The 21,059-nt window shown below is 65.1% G+C and overlaps 3 protein-coding genes across 5 annotated transcripts in view; 2 read left to right on the top strand and 1 right to left on the bottom strand.

Moving 5' to 3' along the window:
• The window catches only part of ZBTB7B (zinc finger and BTB domain containing 7B), a 14,120-nt gene extending 7,640 nt beyond the window's left edge, over positions 1 to 6,480 (top strand). For all 3 annotated transcript variants that reach the window (XM_011366429.2, XM_011366430.2, XM_023534329.1), the window contains 2 exons: positions 4,197 to 5,365; positions 5,727 to 6,480. In XM_011366429.2, coding sequence (XP_011364731.1) covers positions 4,203 to 5,365; positions 5,727 to 6,192 — 1,629 coding nt within the window. In that variant the 5' untranslated portion in view covers positions 4,197 to 4,202 and the 3' untranslated portion in view covers positions 6,193 to 6,480. The remainder of the gene's footprint in view (positions 1 to 4,196; positions 5,366 to 5,726) is intronic.
• A 4,155-nt stretch (positions 6,481 to 10,635) lies between these two features.
• Positions 10,636 to 17,142, bottom strand: DCST2 (DC-STAMP domain containing 2). Its single transcript, XM_023534328.1, has 13 exons — positions 16,655 to 17,142; positions 16,323 to 16,493; positions 15,954 to 16,055; positions 15,526 to 15,723; positions 15,198 to 15,263; positions 14,607 to 14,820; positions 14,362 to 14,519; positions 13,614 to 13,778; positions 12,702 to 12,869; positions 12,505 to 12,605; positions 11,778 to 11,908; positions 11,347 to 11,474; positions 10,636 to 11,020 (listed from the first exon to the last, which is right to left on the bottom strand). The coding sequence occupies exons 1-13, from the start codon at positions 16,920 to 16,922 to the stop codon at positions 10,923 to 10,925; spliced, it is 1,968 nt and encodes a 655-aa protein (XP_023390096.1). The 5' UTR covers positions 16,923 to 17,142; the 3' UTR covers positions 10,636 to 10,922.
• Positions 17,143 to 17,239: 97 nt separating this feature from the next.
• The window catches only part of DCST1 (DC-STAMP domain containing 1), a 13,201-nt gene continuing 9,381 nt past the window's right edge, over positions 17,240 to 21,059 (top strand). Inside the window, exons 1-3 of the mRNA XM_023534305.1 lie at positions 17,240 to 17,300; positions 17,595 to 17,720; positions 17,787 to 17,857. Coding sequence (XP_023390073.1) covers positions 17,240 to 17,300; positions 17,595 to 17,720; positions 17,787 to 17,857 — 258 coding nt within the window. The remainder of the gene's footprint in view (positions 17,301 to 17,594; positions 17,721 to 17,786; positions 17,858 to 21,059) is intronic.

Here is a 21,059-nt window from a genome sequence, read left to right as displayed (position 1 = left end):
GGAATTGGGGATTTTGAGGGAGGAGAGGCTTAACCCCCACAGCACCGGGAAGCGGCCAGCTCCCCTTGCCTCCTTCCCCCTTCGTGGCTTGCGGTCTCCCTTCCCCGCCTAGGCCCCCAGGAAGTGTGAGTGCTGGGGGCGGTGAGGTTAGGAGGGGGGAAGCGGCATATGGGGGATGGGGAAGTCATGCACTAGCCTTGGAGGGGCTGGGTGGGGAAGGGACGGCTCTGAAGCGCCTTGGGCATCCCTGGGCAGACGGCCTCTCCCGCAGCCCTTCCCACCTGCCAGGGGCTCACCGCAGCCCCTCACCCTGCCTTCCCAGTCGAGCCGTCCCGATGGCTTCAGCCCTGGGCCCCAGAGGCCCTGGGAAGGGGTGGGAGAAGCTGGGGAACTAGGGTTCCTGGGTCCCTGAGGACTTTGGACTGGCCGTCCTATTTCCCCACCCCCTTCTGGTCCAGCCACAGGCCAAAGCTCTGGCTTCGTGCAAACTTAGCTCCAAAAAAACAGGAAGAGAACCTGAAGCTGGAGTTGGGGTGGGAGTCGGGGGGTAGAAAGGAGAAAGAAGTACACGGGAGGGGCGGCTGGCCAGGGGGTGGGAGGTGGGGGGCAGCGGGAGGAGCCCCAGGTCTCTCCATCACTCCTGGCAGGAGGACGTCACAGCCTGGTCCTCATCCTCCCGCGCCCCAAGCCGCTGTACCTGGAGAAGCCCAGCCGGGCCCCTCTCAGGCTCCCTGGCAGAGCCTGGAGGTGGGGGCCCTGGAGCCTGGGAGGGGGGGCTCTGTGTGCCTGTGTCTCAGGCCCATATCTATTTTCTCCGCTGCTAATCCTGGTTCCGCCTGCTGCCCCCCACACTAAGCCTCACTCCCCTAATCCCTAGGGTGTGGGGAAGGGGGGCCAGCTTCACCCAGCTGCCCTGCTCAGGCCTCGTGTCCCTGCTCCTCAGCTGGCTGCAGCCAGCAGCGTCGGCCCTGGCGCCCCCCGGCCCTGCAGAGTCCTGGCCTGCTTTTCCTTTCCCGGCCAGGGCCGGGGCCGGGGCCGGGGCCAGGCCCTTCTGGTTTCTTGGTGGTGACACACCCTGGCAGGTGCCCTGGGCACTGAGGGCCAGCTGATAGGGGCTCCACCTTTGCCCCCCTCCCGCCTTCCTTACCCCAAAGTCTTCCCCCACCGAAGTGGGGCAGGCTTGACTCAGGGCCCAGTTTCAAGAGAGCTGCCCACTGGCTTGGCCGGTCTAGCAGGCCTGACTGAGGGGAGCCTGGGGGGGGTGGCGGGAAAGGGGGAGTGATGGGGCGGGGCCCCCCAGTTCTTCCCCCTACCAGGCAAACAGACGGAACAGACCTCGCCTGGTTCGCTGGCACAGCCGCCCCCCCCAACCACCACACACACCCATGCCCACAAGGTCTTAGCAAGAGGGGGCATGCCGGGCTGGGTGGGGACGGGCCGCCCTCATGGGACGTCCGGGGGCTGAGCCCTCTGGGATGCAGAGGTGGGAAGGGTGCCCAAGGTGGGGTGGGCATCCTGGCACCAGTGCCCCACCCTGGCAGAAGGAAAGGGGAGGCCTCCACCCCACGCACCCCTCCCAGATGATGGGGCTAGGAGTGCCCCCTTGGCCTGATTGGCACCAGCATAGTTCCAGGTGGCACCTGAGCTGGCATGGGTGCCAGAGCCCTGAGTAGGGGCTGGAGGAGTTTCCCGGGAGCTAGAAGACCGTGTGAATACCCGCCCTTCCCACGTGTGTCCTCTCTGCGCCCCCTTCACTGCCACCTCGTGGCCAGGGGCACTGGAGTCGGGCCGAGGGGTTAAACACCCACCCTTGCCCAAGCCCTGTGTGAAGCTGAGCAGGGAACCAGCCCGAGCCTGTGACTTGACAGCAGGGTCAGCCAATCAGCACCCCCGCCGCACCAAGTTGCCACAGAGACTACGGGACTGGCCCTGCGGTGGGAGAGAGGAGGCGGGCTTAGCGGCGGGAATGGGTGGGGAGGGAGAGGGATGGGGTGAGCCACGTGCCTGTGGGTGCCCAGCTCCTGGCCAATGGACAGCGAGGGCAGCCCTGCCCATCTCCCTCTGGAGGGACAGGATCCACTCGGGCCCAGGAGGGTGCCCACCGCTGCTTCGGTGGCCACCGCTGCTGCGGCCCTCCCGGTGTTTGCTTGTTCCTGAGTCCTGGAGCCACTGGTCACTTGTACTATGTGTCAAGTTACGGGCAGGAGAACCGAAGGGAACTGGAGAGCTCCCACGCTGCCTGGGCCCCAGAGAGAGGAGCGGTTTGGGGGCTTCGGGTGGGAATAGGGGGGCCCTTCTAAGGGTGCCCAGGTGCGGCTCACAAACAAGGACAGTACATGGGTGCCGCTCACTCGAGGTGTCCGTGCTGGGGTCCTGGCATGTCGGCGAAGGTGGCAGGCAGGGAGGCAGGCCGAGACAATGCATTTCTTGTGTCCCGAAGAGAAAATCTGTGGCCCTCGACTCCATCAACACCCCCCACCCCCCAAATACCTTTCCCCATCAGTGGCCAGGGCCGAGCAGCTGCTGGGAGCGGCAGAGGGCCCTGGCAGAGCGTCAGCGTGGCTCCTGCGGGGGGTCCTCCAAGTGAGTCTTTGCCATGGCAGCTGAGGAGCCCGCCTCCTGCAGAAAGGAAGCGACTTCTCCAAGGTCATGTGGCTAGCAGTGACCTGACTCTCTAGGGGCGAAGGGAGGGAGGGAGACAGACCTGTCCCCAGGGGGTTTTCCCAGCAGAGGCCATCTGTGCAGTGGAATCTGCCCTCAGGTGAGGCCCTGCTTCTCCCTTTCAAGGCCAGGACGTTTACTGAGCCCCTACTGTGCGTCAGGCATGGTGCCACACTAGGTCTCATTTAACTCAGTCACCAGCACACCGGGAGTTGGTCGGAAGGGTCCCACAGTACCCACGAGGAAGGAGGTCCAGAGATTAAATCACTTACTTAAGGTCACAGCACTAACTAGCGCAGAGCGAAGGTTCAAACTCGAGCCTGGCTGACTCGAGAGCCCAGGTCTTTCCAGGCCCGGCTGGTCTCCAGTTGCTCCAGACCCACCAAATGTCAGGGCTGAAGGGCTGAGCCCTTGGGATTTCCACCCCCACCCCCTCCTACAGCTAAGGAGATAGAAGCCCAGAGAAAAACGACTTGCCCAAGGTCATTCAGCGAGCTAGTGGCAGCACCAGGACCAGAGGCAGCTCTCCCCATCTGCAGGCCAGACTCAGCCCCCGCCCGTCCCCCACCACCAGCCTTCGGAGGCCATGCCTCGAGAGGGAAAGCACAGAGGTCGGAAGATGGACCTCTGGAGAGGGGGCTCCCTGACCAGCCAGGAATGGGCAGGGAGAGGTGGTGGTAGCGGAGGGGTGGGTCTGGAACTTGGCCTATTGGCAGTGGGGGAGGGGGCGGGGACGATGCTTATCTGTGCGGGGCAGGAAGCACCCGCGCCAGCGACACCCCAGCAAAGGCAAAGGCTGGCTGCTCCTTGGCCTTATGGGGGAGGGGAGCGTATGTGTGGGGGGTGCTGGGAGCTGTGTTTCCCTTTTGACCTCAACAAGGGGGCATCTCGAAGGGGACATGCACTTTCAGTGGAGGGAGAGGGCCGGGAGGAAGGAGCTGGGAGCTGCCCGGAGCCCGGTGTGCTGGGCAGACAGCTCAAGTTGAAGCACCTGGCCGGACGCGAGTCTGCAATCTCATCGGCCCCTCTGTGAGCCGTGAGGAGGTTCCATTGCAGACTGCTGTCCTGTCCTTCGGCTGACAGGCCGGCTGCCAGAGCCACCCAGAGTCCCTCAGCCAGTTCTTCGTGAGGCCTGAAGCGGGGCCCAGCATCCTCTGTCCTTGTCCCCTGCTTCTTCCAGAGGACAGAAAGGGAGGGAGGAGGGCAGGTGGAGCAGATGGGTCAGCAGCGGGGCGGCCAGAGTCAGCCCCACCCAGGCTGCACAGAGCAGGGAGCGGAGTGCAGGCCGGGCCCACGGCCTGCGTTGGTTGGAGCCCTGCTCTGTAACTTCACTGGGAAAGTCACTTCCCCTGTCTACACCTCAGGTTCCTTGTCTGTGACATTAGTGATCCTTGTGATGTTGTAGAAGAGTAAACAGGTATCAAGCGCTTCCAGAAGTATCTGGCGTGCTGTCCCCATCCATAAGCCCGTGCCCTGGATCCGCCACCCCCGCCACAGGGCCGTGCTCCTAACCTCCCCTCTGCTCCACCCCGCAGGAAGAGATGGGGAGCCCCGAGGACGACCTGATCGGGATTCCCTTCCCGGACCACAGCAGTGAGCTCCTGAGCTGCCTCAACGAGCAGCGCCAGCTGGGCCACCTGTGCGACCTCACCATCCGGACGCGAGGCCTGGAGTACCGCACCCACCGGGCCGTGCTGGCTGCCTGCAGCCACTACTTCAAGAAGCTCTTCACGGAGGGGGGCGGCGGAGCCGTCCCCGGGGCTGGGGGCGGCGGGCCGGCCGCCGGGGGAGCAGGGACCGGCGTGTGTGAGCTAGACTTCGTGGGGCCAGAGGCTCTGGGCGCCCTGCTCGAGTTTGCCTACACGGCCACCCTGACCACCAGCAGCGCCAATATGCCGGCGGTGCTCCAGGCCGCCCAGCTGCTGGAGATCCCGTGCGTGATCGCCGCCTGCGTGGAGATCCTGCAGGGCAGCGGCCTGGAAGCTCCCGGCCCGGACGAGGACGACTGCGAGCGAGCCCGCCAGTACCTGGAGGCCTTTGCCACGGCCACGGCCACGGCCACGGCCTCAGGAGTGCCCAACGGTGAAGACAGCCCTCCGCAGGTGCCCCTGCCGCCACCACCGCCTCCACCGCCTCGGCCCGTTGCCCGCCGGAGCCGGAAGCCCCGAAAAGCTTTCCTGCAGACCAAGGCCCGGGCGAACCATCTCGTGCCCGAGGCGCCTGCTGGGCCCACCCATGCCCTGACCTACGAGGAGGAGGAGGCGACAGGCAGAGTGGGCAGCAGTCGGGGCAGTGGGCTGGGAGACAGCTACAGCCCTCCCACAGGGACCGCCTCCCCGCCGGAGGGGCCCCTGGGCTACGAGCCCTATGAAGGTGAGGAAGAGGAAGAGGAGCTGGTGTACCCCCAGACCTACGGGCTGACGCAGGGCAGCGGGCCCCCGCTGTCCCCGGAGGAGCTGGGCTCAGACGAGGATGCCATCGACCCTGACCTGATGGCCTACCTAAGTTCCCTGCACCAGGACGCCCTGGCACCGGGCCTGGACGGCCAAGACAAGCTGGTGCGCAAGCGCCGCTCCCAGATGCCCCAGGAGTGCCCCGTCTGCCACAAGATCATCCACGGGGCAGGCAAGCTGCCACGCCACATGAGGACCCACACCGGCGAGAAGCCCTTCGCCTGCGAGGTCTGTGGCGTCCGCTTCACCCGGTGAGCGCCAGGGGCAGGGGCTGTGGGGGGGTGGATGCCGGACCTGAGGGGAGGGCCAGGGGTCACACAGGGAGGGGGAGGCAGGTGATCCTGGGGGTGAGGCAGTACTACAGTGAGGATAGGGAGACCAGGAGAAAGGAGGTCACGTGCATGGGGGGCAATGGGTCTGGGCCAGGAAAGATTCCCGCCTCGCTCTGCTCTCCTCAGGGCAGGTGGTGGCTGGGCCCGCTAAGCTGGGGCAATAATGGGGAAACATGGCGAGGGACGGGAGTGAGGCAAGGCCTGGGAACCTGGTGTGGGTGGCGGGGCGGAGCCCAGGACCCCACTCTGACCGCCACCTTGCCCCTCCCCCGCCCCGCAGGAATGACAAGCTGAAGATCCACATGCGGAAGCACACGGGCGAGCGCCCGTACTCCTGCCCGCACTGCCCAGCCCGCTTCCTGCACAGCTACGACCTCAAGAACCACATGCACCTGCACACGGGGGACCGGCCCTACGAGTGCCACCTGTGCCACAAGGCTTTCGCCAAGGAGGACCACCTGCAGCGCCACCTCAAGGGCCAGAACTGCCTGGAGGTGCGCACGCGGCGCAGACGCAAGGACGATGCGCCTCCCCACTACCCCCCGCCCTCGGCTACCGCCTCGTCCCCCGCCGACCTCGACCTCTCCAATGGCCACCTGGACACCTTCCGCCTCTCTCTGGCTCGATTCTGGGAGCAGTCAGCCCCCACTGGGCCCCTGGTCTCCACCCCGGGGCCCCCTGATGACGACGAAGAGGAAGGGGCACCCACCACGCCTCAAGCCGAAGGTGCCATGGAGTCCTCTTAAAGAGGGACGAGTGGCCAGGCCTGAGCGGCGCGAGGCGGGGCCTCCCATGCCAAGCAGCGGGAGCCATCGGGACAGGCAGAGCCGGGGTCGGCTTCGGAAGTCAGGCCCTCCTCCCCAGAGCCCTCATTCCAGTCCCCAGATGAGAAGGTTTTGGGGCAGAGGCTCCCCAGATTGGGGTGAGCTCCCAAGGAGTGATCCATATATCATGTATATATTTACAGCTCTATTGTAAAGGTGGGGTGCCTGCCCCCAGCTGCTCCTGGGGAGTAGAAGCAATAATGTATTTGATTTGTGGGGTCCCTCTTCGGCTATGCGGGTTTCTAGGGGTTGGGGGGCTTGGGACCAAAGCCTTGCCCTGCCCCCATGCCCCTTGGGGTTTTGGCTGTGTAAGGGGGTGAAGGACTGCCCCTCCCTTCTGAGACCCCTCCTTCCTGGTTTCTGTTCCCTTTTCCTGGCCGTGAATTATGCAAGGGGGGGCGGCAGAGGAAGGGCAGGTGGCGGAAAGCGAGGTAGAAGCTTGAATGACCAGGGGACTGGGCCTGTAAGGAAGGAGCCATCCCAGTCCCCCTCCGCCCTGCTCCCGGCGCTGAGTCATGGGGTCCTGGAGCAGAAGGGGGCGGGGTGGCCTGATTGGCTCGCCTGCCCCTGGGGGCAGCGGGAGGGGCCCCGCCCAGCTAGGGGTGCCGCTCGCTCGCTCGGCTGTTCTCCTCCGCGGCCCTCCCCTCCCCTCCCGAGTCCCCAGGCAGGGAATGTCTTGTTCCCGCCGCTCCCTCCCCGGGGCCAGAGGGCAGGGCGGGCTGGGCGGTGTCCTCCCCTCCTCCTCCCCCCACCTCCTCCCCGCCCAGGTGCGAGCCGAGCCGCCACCACCGCTGCCGCCCCTGACTCACGCCGCCCCCGGGGAGGCGCGGGCGGGAACAAGACATTCCCCAGGCAGGGAATGTCTTGTTCCCGCCGCTCCCTCCCCGGGGCCAGAGGGCAGGGCGGGCTGGGCGGTGTCCTCCCCTCCTCCTCCCCCCACCTCCTCCCCGCCCAGGTGCGAGCCGAGCCGCCACCACCGCTGCCGCCCCTGACTCACGCCGCCCCCGGGCTGGCGCGGCGCGGGGCGTGGGACGGGGCGAGGGGTTGGGGAAGCCGGCGCCACCTGGCGGCCGTGCCCCCGCCTCGCCGCCCCGCCGGCCAGCGGGCCCCCTCGCCGAGGCTGGGGGGTGAGGGGCCCTTGCCAGCCGGGCTCCCTCTGGGTCCGGTCGGGTCGGGGAGAAGAACCCCCGCCCCCTTCTGAGATCGAGCCGCCGCCCCCTTCTGTACATAGCCTCCTGTGTTGGTCCGTTGGAATCTAGTGTCAGATTTTTAACTACCCGATTCTGCTGGGGGTGGGATGTCTCCCCGTCCCCTTCCTCGCTGGGTGCTGGACCCCCGTCGCGGCCTGGGCTCTGCCTTGCACTATTTCCCCTCCCTGGCCTGACGGCCCCTCCCCCTCTGAAAAGGGGCAGGTTCAGGGGCCGGGTGCTCTCCCTCCCTCCCGTGCACCCCCATGCCCATTTGCACAGCTGCCCAGGTACCCTCAAGAATGGGGGGGTCACAGGGAGGGGGTAGCGGGACCAGTCCCTGTATCTATTTAAAAAGTAATGATGTAATATATTGGGGTAGGGGGAGGTCCTGGCGCCCTGGGCCTCATCTTAGCATTTCAGGTGATGGGGGAGCCCAGGGCTGGGGAGTCCCGGGGCCCAGCCCCAGGGAGTGAGGACAGTGTGGCCTCCCCCTCCCCCCTTGCGGCTTCTCCACTCAGTGCCTTAGGGGGGGAGGCAATCCCCCCTCTCCTGTCCCCCTCCCCTTCCCCTGTCCCCCAACTCGGTGTAAGCCAGAGGAAGAAATAATAATAATTTAAGATTCACACTGTGTCCACCTTCGATTCCTTTATTTGGGGGTAGGCGGGAGGGATCGGGAGGAGAGGGTGGTAGAGACAGAGGGCCTGGCATTCCGAAGCTGGAGAGGGGCCGCTTTGGGGCAGAGGACTTGGGGCGAGGGGGTGCGGGGGGGCAGTGGGGCTGAGGGTCGTGGGAACGCTGACAAGACGGGGCTGCACGTAAGGGCTACGGCCTGCGCTTCCCCTGCCGAGGCCCCTTCTCCTCATCCAGGTCACTAGGAAGGCAAGGAGGGGGTGGCTCGATGGGTCACCCACGTTCTGTTCTCACAGGTGCATTCCTGCCCCCTGTCCCCCAGGAGGTTTGCCTCCTGTTAAGCACCAGCCCTACCGCCCTCACAGGCCCCCAGGCACAGTAGCCATGGCTGTGGACATCTGATTTCAGCCCATGCTGAGAGGCCAGCAGGCAATGACTTGCCCAAGGTCACATGGCTAGGGAGGGCAGGACCAGCAGTGACCTCGTGACAATACCTGCTCAGGGCTCACGCTGCCCCCTCTGGCGACCCAGCTTTGAACTAGTTCCCTGAGCCCTCAGGAGCCTCTAGAAAAGAAGCTGCGCTTCCCCTGTCCTCTGGTCACTATGGCAGCCCCCTCCCCCGGAATGTGCCCACTGGACACTCTGCTCAGGTGGGGGCTGTTCGCCTCTTAAACCCCCTGGCTGATGGCAGTGACACCGCTGGGTGTCTCCTCAGGCCTGCCGGGCGCCCAGCCACACCCTTCCGGGTGCCGGCCCACACCGGCAGCCCCTTGCGGGCTCATCCAGCTCTGGCCTTTCAGTCCTTGGCCTCCCCAGCCGTAGGCCCTAAGCCCTTCACTTCTGCCCGCCCTCCCCACGTCAGCCACTCACTGGGTTTATCCCAGGATTCTTCGTGCCTGTGCCTCATCCTCTCTGTCCCTCCCGGCCACTGTCCATGCTCCAACCCCTCACCCTGACTCAGACCCTGGACTGCCCCTGGGGCCTCAGGCCCTTCCCTTCCCCAAGGCCGGTCATCTCGGACACCCTTCCCGAAGACACCCCAATCCTCCCTCCTGTGCTTCCCCGACCGCCCAGGGAAAGCCTCCACCCATCGAATCCTGCTCCCGACCACCGCAGTAGCCTGGGCAAAGCACACGACCAAGCACACCGGTCGGTCGTTACGGGTTATGGGTTTCAACATCATCCGGGCCTTTCACGCCCCTGGAAACCGCTTGACTTCCCGTCTCGGCCCCTTTGCCCACTCCCCGAGGCAGGTATTTCACCCGCCACCGCCCACTGCCAGAGACCTGTATTCCACTCCCAGCCCCTCCTCTGCTCTCCGCAGGCGCCCTTCCCTCCTACTCCCCAGGAGACGAGGCCAAGGGACCTGAGCCAGCGGGCTCCATTCTGCCCAGGGGGACGTGCCTCTCGCCTCCTGCCCAGGCAGAGCCCCGCCCACCTGGCCCCAGGTCCCATCTCTCCGGCAGGCAGCCCTCTCTTTCCACCTCCTAAAGCCTCAAATCTCCCCGTCCTGGCAGAGCAAACCCTTTAGCGCTGGGTGCCCTTGGAGCTGCTGTGCTGTGCGAAGCTCCCTCTCCACCCTCCGGCTTCCTTGCTCTGATGACGGCAGTGATAACTCAGAAGAACATTCTCGCACTTCTTGCGACAGTGATGCGGAGCCTCGTCCTCTGTCTGTCTCTGAGTCTTTTCTCTCAGTCTCCCCTCAACCCGTCATGGTCTGGGCCTTCCCGCTGGCACCAAAAATGTCCACACCAGCCACTCCAGGGATCTCTCAAGCACCAAATTCAATGGCGGGTCTTCAGCCCTCATCCAGCCCGATGTCTCCTCTCCTTCCTCTCCTTCCGCTCGGCTCTCTGCCGTGCTGGAGCCTCCGCGGGCTCGTCCTCGGTTTGCGGCTGAGCCCCTCTCCTCGCCTGCTGTGCTCTTAAGTCTCGAAGTCAACAACCCCCCAAACAAACCTCCGCGCAGAGCCCTGCCCGCTCTCTCACTGCTCCCTGGGCATCTCCAGCTGGGTTCCCTACAGACTCTTTGAGGGCCTCGGACCCCGGCCATTCCTCTTTCCCAGGCCTGTCCCTCCTCCCAAGCATAAATGCCCAGTCTGAACTGAGACAGCGTCCTCTCTGCCTTCTTAGCTGATGGCCCTAGGACACGATTACGGACACGGCACTTCCTGACCAAAGATCTTCGGATGGTGAGTCAGGCCTTGCCCGTCCCCGCCGGCCTCGACTCCCACCCTCGTCTCCCAGTGCTCTCCGAGGCACCCACCCAGACACACTCTGCCAGCTCACACGGGCCCCCTGCGAGCTTCTTCCACTCCCCACCCTAGCAAACCCACCTCCTCCTCCTCCGCACGCCCGGAGCCTGCCTCATGCCTCCCTTGCTGTCACTTGACTCACTGTCCGCCGCCCCCTCATTCGGTAGGCTCTGGGGTGCTGACACGGCGGGCTCTGGGCAGACCTCCACGCCCTCCCCCGCTTCGTCCCTGGCTCCAGCTCTAGCAGAGGGCCAGGCACCCCTTTGTACAGAAGCCCTTTGTAAAGGCGACAGGACAGGCCGAGGCCTCCAAGCCCCAGCTGCTCTCTGCTCACCTGAGCTCAGGGCCGGACTCGGACCCGGAGGGCGAGAGGGTCCCCAGCGCGTCCTCCAGCTGCCGCCGCAGGACGCCCTCCTGGGCGGGGCCCTCCCTTCGCGCTGCAGCTAGCCACAGCCGGGGGCCCTCCTCGTCACTGGAGTCCCTGGAGAAGCCTCCCATCTCAGTGGCTCACGGAGGTCCCAGGGGAGGGGTGGCTGCTCCCACCGCCCCCACGGACTCCAGCCGCCCCAGCCCTGGACTCACAGCTCCAGGTCCAGGCCGCCCTGGTAGGAGAGAGGAGATGCACACACGGAGCAGGTGTTGGCCAGGAGGCCGTAGCAGGTGCGGCAGAAGAGACCTGGGGGAGGCCGGGAGGGAAGGTGAACTTGAGCTCAGCCGCCCCGCACTGCGCTCCCCGGCTTCCTCCCCCACCCCACCCTTGGGGCGACTGTCCTTGTCCCGCGGAGCACACTAAGGAATTTGCATATCGATTCTGCTCCCACGTGGGAGAATTAAGGCGAACAGGAGGTGAGCCGAGGGTCCATGTAAATGCGAACATGCATAGTAATGAAGGGGGGAACGCAAAGGTGAGGCCGGAAGGGTCCCTAAAGGAAGGACCACAGCTGCTTGTCACAGGCAGAGGGTGAGTCCCCGCAGGGAGAGGCATTCTGCCAGGAACCGCACCTCGGCAGCCGGGGGTGCTGCAGGACACGAAGTTCTCCGTGTCCCCCTCGTCTTGGGGCTGCCCGCAGCCCAGGCAGTAGGACGGGCGCTGCCCAATGAGGCTGAGAAACGGCGCCAGGCAGACACACCTGAGGACAGGGGCCGGACACTCAGCGGGCCAGCCTGGCCGGCCGGCCCCTCGGGCTCCCCAGCACCACCCTTCAGGCCAAAGGGGGGGCCTTGCTGCCATCTAAGCTTCGTCCCTCTGCAACCTTACTCCCCACTCCCAGGCGCTCACCCCCACTTCTCCCCCTCACTGCGAGAATGGCACGGCAGGGGACCCTCTCTCACCGGCCTCTGGACGCATGGGAAGGTCAGAGAGCCATTCTGACCTCTGGCTCTTTTTCTGCCCCCTCTCGCCCCACTCCTCCAAAGAAGGACAGAGGGCTCACCGCCTGGCCAGCACCTGGAGGACACTCGCGTGGCCCTGGTCAGCAGCCCTCCGCCTCACCGCCCGGTGCAGAGCAGCCAGCAGGTTGGTTCGGCGGCTCAGAAGCACATTGTAGAGGTAGGAGATCCTCTCCTGCGGGGGGGCAGGCCAGGGCTGGGTCCCCTCGGGCCCTCGGCACCCGTTCCCACCCCCTACCTTTGCCTTCTGCCCCACTTTCCTGAGTCCCTCTGGGCTGGGCTCAGCAATGCCCCTTCCTCCGGGAAGCCTCCTGGACTTCCCCCGGGAAGAGACCCGTCTCCTCCTCTGGGATTCTATGGAGCTTTATTTGTTCTTTAGTCAAGACACTTGTTTACTTGCAGTGTTTCGTTGGGAGCCTGTCTGGCCTCCAGGAGAAGCTGCGTTTGCTTTGCCTGGACATCCCGAGGCCAGCATTGTGGCTGGCACACAGTAGGTGCTCGGGAGGTAATTCACAAAGGAGCAGATGCAGCTTTCCACGCAGGGTTAACAGCGCGGAGGAGGCTGCCTCGGTCTCAGGAAGCCCTGCGAAGGAGCCCCACTTTTCCCAGCTCCGTCTGGGGCCCAGAGATCTACAGTCCAGGTGATGTGCTTTGGGGTTCAACCAGAGGAGAGGGGGTGGGACTGCTGAAGGACTCAAAGCTCCCCCACACCGAGACAGACAGCCACGCGCTCACTCCCCTGGGGAGGGGCAGGGACTGTGGGCCAAGCACCTGCTCCCGGGATGGGTAGTAGGAAGCACAGATGACACGCCGCAGCCGGCTGACGTAGCAGCCGAACAGGGTGACAACGAAGCAGAGGCCGTACATGACGCCTGGGGACACAGCAGGCACAGGAGCCGGCTGGTGGGCGCGGGGGCCAGCCACACCCCGCAGCCTGCACCCCAGCGCCCTCGGGCCGTGGTGGTTACCGATGGCCACGTAACCGGTGCTGTCAGGCTCCGAGGGACTCAGGAGACAGCGCCTGGACAGGACCGTGATATTGCCCTGCTGCAGGACGTCGAAGGCCGACACCAGGTCGCGGTAGATCCTCCCAGAGTAGCCATTGCCTTCCACGGTTATGGAGACCAGCACAGGGCCTGGCACAGAGACCCACGTGAGGCACGCACGGCAGCGGCCACACCGCCCGGCACGGACAGCCACGTCTTCTGCAGGGTGGTGGCACCGTGCCCCCGGCGAAGGGCCTTTGACGCCCCAGGCACCTGGCCCCCGGGACTGGCTCCGTGGTGCCTGGTCTGCCTGCCCAGGCCACCAGGTCTGAGCTGACCTCGACGGTCAGTGAGTCCATCCCCTGCCTCCACGACCACCCAGGAGAACTCGTTTTCAGCATCTGCTAAGCACTGATCACGCAGCGGCCGCGGACAAGCGGCTTCGCCTTTTCTGTCGGCTCTCTGGCTTAGGTTCTCTGTACCCCGTTTGTGGCACACTCGCCATCAGCGGCCTGCTGGGCAGTCAACACGCGCGGCCTCGTTTACTCCCCAGAGTGACCCAGACAGGCAGCTGCCACGATCGTCCCAACATTCACGCGAGGAGAAGGAAGCTCGGCGGGGCTAAGCCACTCTCGTGAGGTCACTGCCTGGCACAGGGCCGAGTCGGGATTTGAACCCAGGCCAGTCTGGTAATGGGGCTAGTGATCTTAACGACTCCGTTATGGTGTCGCCTGGGCCCGGACACAGGGCTTACCAGGCAGGGAAAGAGGGGCGAAGTCAGAGGCCAGTGAGTAACAGTGAAATGGGGACATTCAGGCTACGCCCCAGGACTGGGGAAGGAGAGGAGGCTGCGGGGGCTGGCCCAGGGGGCTGGGGGGCCGTGCGGGCACTCACTGCGGGCCACGAGCTCCCCCTGCAGCTGGTGCCGGGCCAAGTCGAGCACCCAGAACACGGCGTAGTCCAGGAAGACCAGCAGCAGCGCGAGCAGGAGGTGCCGGATGAGGTCGAAGGCTTCCAGGATGTAGGAGATCTGCTCCCACTGGGACAGGAAGATGGAGCCTGGGGGCGGGGGGCGGTCAGGAGGGTGCTCCCCAGTTCTCTCACCCAGCAGACCCCAGCCCCGGAGAGGCTCCTGCCCTAGGTCAAGCCCGGGCCGGCGTGCCAGGTGCGGGCACCATGCGGGCCCCTGGCAGGCGGGAAGCAGTCCTCAAGGGCAGGGGCTCTGCAGCCAGGCGTGGGGGCCTGCCATCCATACCGGGGCCCGGCGGCCACTTCCGGTCTCCAGGAACCCCCCTCCTGGGCCCTCCCTGACCCCCTGCCTCACAGGCAGTGCCGTGCCAGGCTGCACCCCCTCCATGGCACACGCACATTTCCAGCCCCGTCCCCCCCAAGCCTTCCCCGCCTCTCGCCCTCATGGGGCATCCACCCCCTACCTCTCCCACCCCTCTGTCTGTCTGCCGCTATGGGGGCCTCCTCCCCCCTTTCACACAGAGCGTTCCCCCAGGACAGGACCATGTCCCTCCACCCCGCCCCCGCAGCCTGAAGCTGCCTTAAGTCCTGGATTGTCGCTCCCCAGCCTGGTCCCGCTCCAAGCCCAGCCTGGTGGGGTTGGGGGCAGCCCCGCGTCCCCCAGGGCCCTCACCGGGCTGGATGTAGTGGCCGGCCTCGTGGGCGCTGAGCGGCAGCACCGTGGGCAGGCCCGCCGTGGAGCGGACGGCCTCCATGCGCAGGAATCGGCGGGTGATGTAGACGTTGTCATAAGTGTCCCAGTTCAGGTAACAGTAGCGGTAAAACAGGGCCCTGGTGCAGCGCAGGGGGGCCCTCAGCGCCCCTGAGCCGGCCCCCCGGCCCGCCCTCCTGGCCCCAGCAGCCCCGGCCCCGCCTCACTGCAGGTAAAGGAGCGTAAGCAGCAGAGGCGTGGTGAAGCCCATCAGAGCCAGGGCCTCTCGGATCCGGTGCAGCTTCATGCCGACAGCCTCCTGCAGGTCCAGGGCCACCTGGGACAGGCTCCGGGATGCGTTGAGATCCACAGAGAAGTGGTGGGTGGTCGTCATGTTGAACTCGAACTCCCGCCGCACCCGATTAATCAGCTTCTTCACGGCTGGGGCCGGCAGGTCCCGGAGACGGACACGTGAGCAAGGACCGTTAGGAGGGGACAGAGCCGTCCCTGGGGGAGGCCTGGCACCGCGCAGGCCAGCAGGACGCCCCAGGCTTGGACCTACGGTGCACGGGCCGTGCCACCCGCTGCGGCTCAGCACCCGTGCCCGCCTCCGCGGTGACCCCCACGGGGACGGCAGACCCTGCTCTCCCCGCCCCTGTGGCAGGGACACTGGCCCATGCGACCTCCCCGGGGCCCTCTTGCTCTGGCCTTGTTGCCCGGGGCTGGGAGCACGCTGGGGCTGGCAGCGGCCACGTGGGGACAAGCTGGGGGACGTCCCGGGAGCTCCGCGTGTGGCCGGGCTCAGAGGGGTCACTCACGGGTGCCTATGGTCTTGTGCAGGAATGGCTGGATGTACTTGGGGATGACGCAGAACACCTGGACCACTGCAGCAGAGACTGCGTGTCAGGAGGGGCGGAGAGCTGGGCCTGCCTCTGCCCCCTCCACCTCCGACCTCCGGGGCCCTGCACCTTCCTCCTGGCCCCAAAGCCTTTTGGCTGCTCCCTATCACCTCCCTTATGGCATTCTGGGCCGGCATCCTTACTGGCCCTATATTCATCAGCCCCTATCGGTCCCCTGGGCCTGCCTTCCCCGGAAACCCCTACGTTTGCGGGCACGATGCCGCCGGCAAGGCCCTGGCTCGCTCACCACTGGCGAGTCCACAGAGCACCAGCTTGAAGGGCATGAGCACGTAGCACAGGTGGTAGGCCTGCGGTATGACCGTCATGCAGCTGTCCTTGGCGTCATCGAAGACCCGTGCGCACTTCAAGTAGGGGTTGCCGAGCTCCGCGTTGCACACGTCTCCGATGTGCAGGAGCCAGTGCCACACGCTGCGCAGGGCCCTGGCTGGGGACAGCTATGCGCTGGTGCCGGGCCGGAGACCTCGGCTCATTCTTGGGGTCAGGGACACTGGGGTAGCGCCCAGAGCCGGGGAGGCTGGCGGTCAGCGGCCTGGCCGGGCTGTATCCCTGGGGACTAGTGAGCACCCAGGAGGGGCCCCGAAAGTGCTGGACAGGGTGAGGGCGAGGAGACGGGCGAACTTTGAACCCCACACACAGACGGGCCGCCGAGCTGACCTATGTGCTTCACGCCGTCCATGATGGAGCGGAAGAACTTGCGCAGCCGGTCGGCCACCTCTTTGGCCTTCCGGGCAATGGCTTTAATCTTGTCCAGGGCACCTGGGAGGCAGGGGCAGGGGCACGTGGGGTCTCCTCCAGGGACTGGTTCCCACCAGTGCCCGGGCTAGGGAGCAGAGTGGTGCGGCCTGGGCGCTCGAGCGAGGGAGGCGGCTGGTCCCACAGGGGGACAGGCCACAGAGGGCAAACAAGGGCTCCAACTGGGCGCCTGGAGGTTGGGGCCCAGAGCCACGACAGAGGGATGCAGCCAGCGGCCTGGAACTCGCGGGACAAGGGGGACATGGGGGCCACGGGAGGTGGGCGCCTTACTGACAAGGGGCTGCTTAGCCCGTTCCAGCATCTCGGCGGTCTGGTTCAGGGCCAGCTCCGCCCCGCAGGCCACAGCCTTGCTGGCCCGGGTGAAGTTCCTCAGGGTGTTGGCGCAAGGCCCTTGCAGCACCAGCCCAAAGGCAGCCACCAACAGCAGTGTCCGGCCCTGCTCTGGGGGTGCAGCTCGATCAGAACCGGGACCCCCGCACGTGGCAGCACATCCAGACCCCTTACAGAAGCCTCCAGAGTGTGTCCCTCCGCCTGCCCCGTGCCCAGGCCTCTCCTGCAGCCTCTGCCCCGGGACCTGCCCCTCCCACTGGGTGCCAGCTCACTGGAGAAGGCCTGGGGCAGCAGCAGGAGGACCGTGACTCGGGCCTGGCGGGAGAACCCCATGCCCAGGCCGAGGAAGGCGGCCAGGGTCAGGGTGCCCACCAGGCAGCCCCAGGGGCTGTGCCCTTCTCCCAGGAGCTCCAGGAGCCCGTAGGCGGTGGCCAAGGACAAGCCCAGGCTGAAGCCCCCCAGGCTGCAGACCAACGCCCGTGCCATGCTCGGCTCCCCTGCCCCCAAGGGGCGGACGACGTCCTCCGGGTCTTTGGGCATGGTTGCTGAGACAAGCGTTCGCCCGTCTCCAGGAGACGCCCGCCAAGCTCTTAAAGGATCCCGGAATTTCTCACCGTATTCTGAGGTTCCGGGGGCTTTTTCTGCGTGTGCCTCGGAATTCCTTCCCCAGCTGCAACGACTGGGGCGGGAGTAGGTAGGTCTTTATTCTCCGTCCCCACGTGTCAGAGCGAGGGATTGGAGGACGCAGGCCTCAGACGCGCTGTGGGTGAGACAGAGGAGGCGGAGGCAGGACCTCCCGTCCACGGATATCCTTGAGGAGACTATTCTGGAGTGAGAGAGGGTGCCCAGGGCAGGCTATGGTCACCAGACTTCAGCAGAATGGAGCAAAAGGCCGAAGGAGGAGACCGCCCCACACCAGTGAGCCCGCCGCCCCACCCGGCGCCCCGAGGCCCCAGTCCTCTCATTCGGTCTCCTCCAGGACCCCTTCCCCTCACTTTGGGGTCCCCGTGCCCTCCTCCAGCCGAGCCCTTTCTTCTTCTTTCCCTCGAGTCTGCCTCACCTCCTCCGGGATCCCCCAAGTTCCCGCTACCCTCGTCCAGGTCCCCCCCAGTCTCCCCGCCGCCGCTCGCAAGCCCCTATGCCTAGCGAACCAGGCCCCCTGCCAGAAGAGGGGGGTGTCGGCCCGGCTGCGCTAACTCTCACACCCCTCAGCGGTGCAGAGGCTCCTGAGCTGGGGGCTGCCCACGTCTTGGGGCCGGTTCCTGTGGCGCCAGCCGGGTGACTTTCCCGTCACTGCTTTCCTGCTGGGGGCAGGCACCGGGGGCCTCCTGGCCATAGGTGAGCGTGGGGCAGGGGCCAGGAGTGGGACCCTCCCTCGGCCTTTGCCTTGACCTGCGTCCTCAGGTCTCTTTCAGCTCCTGGTGAACCCCATGAACATCTACGAGCATCAGAAGGTGATGGTGTTGTACGGCTTGGCAGGTTAGTGCTGGGCCGAGGACAGAGACGCCCACGGGCCTGTGGGACACGGCCCAGTGCCGTGTGCCCAGGGGGAGTCTGAGCGTGTTCCTTCTGTACCCAAATGTGTCTCGTAGCCTCAGCCCGGTCTTGGGCTTTGAGGGGAGATGCAGAAGGAGGAGGCCCCTAGTCTCTGGGAGAGACGGGGTCCTTACACCCTGGGGGACTGCTCCATCTGAGGAGCTCCCCGTTACCCACTCGGTGCAGCTCAAACCCACAGCCTTTCCTAAGGCCCTTCTCTCCTCGCCTCTCTGGCCTCGTTTCCTGCTGCTCCTGAGAAGGTCAGTTCATTCATTCGTTCGTCCATTCGTTCATTCAGCACTAACTGGACCCCCACTGAGGATTCAGCAGGAAACGAGGTTGACACGCGCTCAGCTCTTTTTGAGTTTAGTACTAGTGGAGAGAGTTGGAGGATAAACGAGCAAGAAACAAGCGAGAGCGTTTCTGGTAGTGACAAGTGATATAAAAAAAAGTGACAGGGAGGGGCCGGGGAGCTGCCTTAGCTTGAGCAGTCAGGGCGGGCTTCTCGGAGAAGGTGCCGTTTGAATGGACACTTTGTATCAGGAGGTGTTGGGCTGCAAGAACAGAACAGCCACCGGAGATGGTTTGTCATCTCATGTAACAAGTTTCAAGGCAGCGGGGTTTTGAAGGCTGGCGAATTCTGCAGCTCAGAGGGCCCAGCCGCCCAGGGCCCAGCTTCTCTTGTCATCTTCCTCTGCCGTCTCCGCCCCGCCAACCGCTCCTGCTCGGGTCGCGAAATGGCTGCAGCAGCGCGGGGCGTCACACCTTTATACGACTGCGTCAAAAGACCAGAACGTTCCTTCTCGATGTGTCTTTCGAGCACAAGGACAGCTTTGCTGTAATCCACCCCCCAGCCCGCTTCCCCTCGCGTGTCCTCGGCCAGAGCTGCAGCACGTGCTCCTGAACCCACCCAGGGAGGCCGCGTGGGATCCACTCCGTCACATCTCTGTGGGCCACCAACAGGACACTCTGACCACTGCGTTCTAAGCGACTCTCCCCCCCGATGACCTTGGACACAGACCCCGAGCTTTCTGGTTATTTTCATTTAGAAGGCCTGGTTCTGCTTCGGTAATTATGACTATTTTTAGGTTTAAAAGATCCAATCCAGTCCACATCAGAATTTCAATCTCAAGTCTATTCCCCAGCCTCTTCCCTCCCTCGCCGGCCCAACCCGCTCAAGCCTGACCCCAGGTAGGGGGTGGGGTGGGGGATCCTGCGGTGGAGAAGGGGCCACGGCCCCTCCTTCGACTTTTTGTCCACTTCCTTCCCCTCCGCTGCTTCTGATGTCAGAAAGGGAATTAGAAGAATTAGAGGAAAAAGGACAGCAGTCTGAAGTCACCGATACCATTATAATCCCATCACGTCTGTGTGGCAGGCGCTCACTCCCTGGCTGTCTCTGGGACCGTTTCTGGTCTCTGGAGGCCCCGTGTGGACCTCACAGTGCCCAGGTCCCGCTGAGAGCAGTCCCACGTGGCTGGCCTTGAAGGACGCCCTCCATACATGGCTCCCGCAGGCCACCCCTGCCTTTGACTTTTGGTTGCCTCCCCCAGACAGGTGACCTCTTGGATGGGGAAGCTCGCAGATGACTTGAGGCCCGCCGCCCTCCAAAACGGCCACTCGTCCCCGAGGACACGCACACCCCCAGCCCCGCCCAACTGGGGGAGCGGGGCACCTCGCAGCGGCCCTCCTCTTGCCATGATGAGCAAGTCCCGTCTCTGAGTTCATGTTCCCCAAGCTCCCCAGAGATCCCGCCGAGCCGTCGCCCCAACTCGCCCCTGCTCTGTGCTCCAGTGGCAGCCCGGGCGTGGCGCCACGGGCCTCTGCAGCTCAGCAGGCCAGCCGGGGAGAGAGGACAGTTCCCCTGGTGTGTCTCACTTGACGTGGGGCGTGGAGGCCTGCCCTCGCCACGGGCTCGCCACCTAGGTCTGCCTGCTCCCACCGCGTCCCTGCACTTCCGAGAAATTTACATTTCTCGTCTTGTCTGTATGGAGCCGGTCGCGGTGGGCGACAGGGCTGAGACGGGCTTTGCTCCTGGGCACCCAGAGGGTGTCTGCAGCTCCTGGGACCCTCTCTAGAACGCAGGGCAACTCTTGTCACCTATCGTCCTCAGCCCGAGTCTTCGGCCAATAGGCCAGGAGCACAGAGCGAGACCTTTTCGATATCCGGTTTTACCGTGATCAGGTTAGACAAATACAGAGCTGCCCCAGGGGCCAGAGCGGGGACAGGCCATCGCCCTTGAACAAAACCCAAGTTGTGTTAGCAAGGAAGAGAGCAGAACACTGCTGGGTGGTGCCCGGCAGGGCTTGCCGCAAACCCGTGTGACTAGGTGGGGCCGGCCAGGTGAGGTACAGGGGAAGGTGCTCCTGGCACGGGGAACGGCCGGGCGAGGACCCTGGGGGGAGGAATGAGCTGGGCACGGTCCAGGAGCGGCAGCAAGGCCTGTGTGGGTGGACGTGGAGGGCGGAGGGCTGAGGAGCATGACGCCACTTCAGGAGCCGGGCAGGGGCCAGATGCAGGAGTCCGCACGTGCGGAGGAGCTGGGCTCTGACTCAGTGTGGGAGAAAGTCGTTGGATGGTTTGAAGCAGAAAAGGGATGTGATCTGACTTCCGTTTTCGCGAGATCACGGCTGCTTTGTGAAATCCAAGTGCAGGTCAGCGAGACAGGAGACTGGGTAATCCTGGTGAGAGATGCCGGGGGACCTGCGTGATCCCTGGGCGGGCGCGGTGGACACGGGACTCTTCCAGCTTCCCCGACCAGCTCATGCTGCTCCCCTGGCCTGGAATGCCGTCTGCCTCGGAAAGACACTTACTCATCTCCCAGGCCCAGCTGACACATCCCGTCCTTTGTCCAGCCTTCGCGGCCCCACCCCGCCCCGCAGAAGGGCCCACTCCCTCCCGGCTCCCACCGCCTGAGAAGCGCCTCCCTGTGCCCTGAGCACCACGGGCTGTAGTCATTTGTTTACTCGTCTGTCTCTCTCCCTGGATTACGAGCTTCAAGGAGCTCACTGTCTCCTGCCAGAGACCACAAGGAGACACATGCGGACCTACTAGAATGTACTAGAAGGGACATGCTTAGGAGCTGAGCGAGGGACGAGACCGTGGTGCTGCAGGTGTCAGAGCGTGGGCACGCCGAGGTGGCCG

The sequence above is a fragment of the Pteropus vampyrus genome, unplaced genomic scaffold, assembly GCF_000151845.1.
Source record: "Pteropus vampyrus isolate Shadow unplaced genomic scaffold, Pvam_2.0 Scaffold124, whole genome shotgun sequence".
Lineage (NCBI taxonomy): Eukaryota > Metazoa > Chordata > Mammalia > Chiroptera > Pteropodidae > Pteropus > Pteropus vampyrus.
The sequence above is the reverse complement of the archived record's forward strand: the minus strand, read 5'-3'. Positions and strand labels throughout refer to the sequence as shown.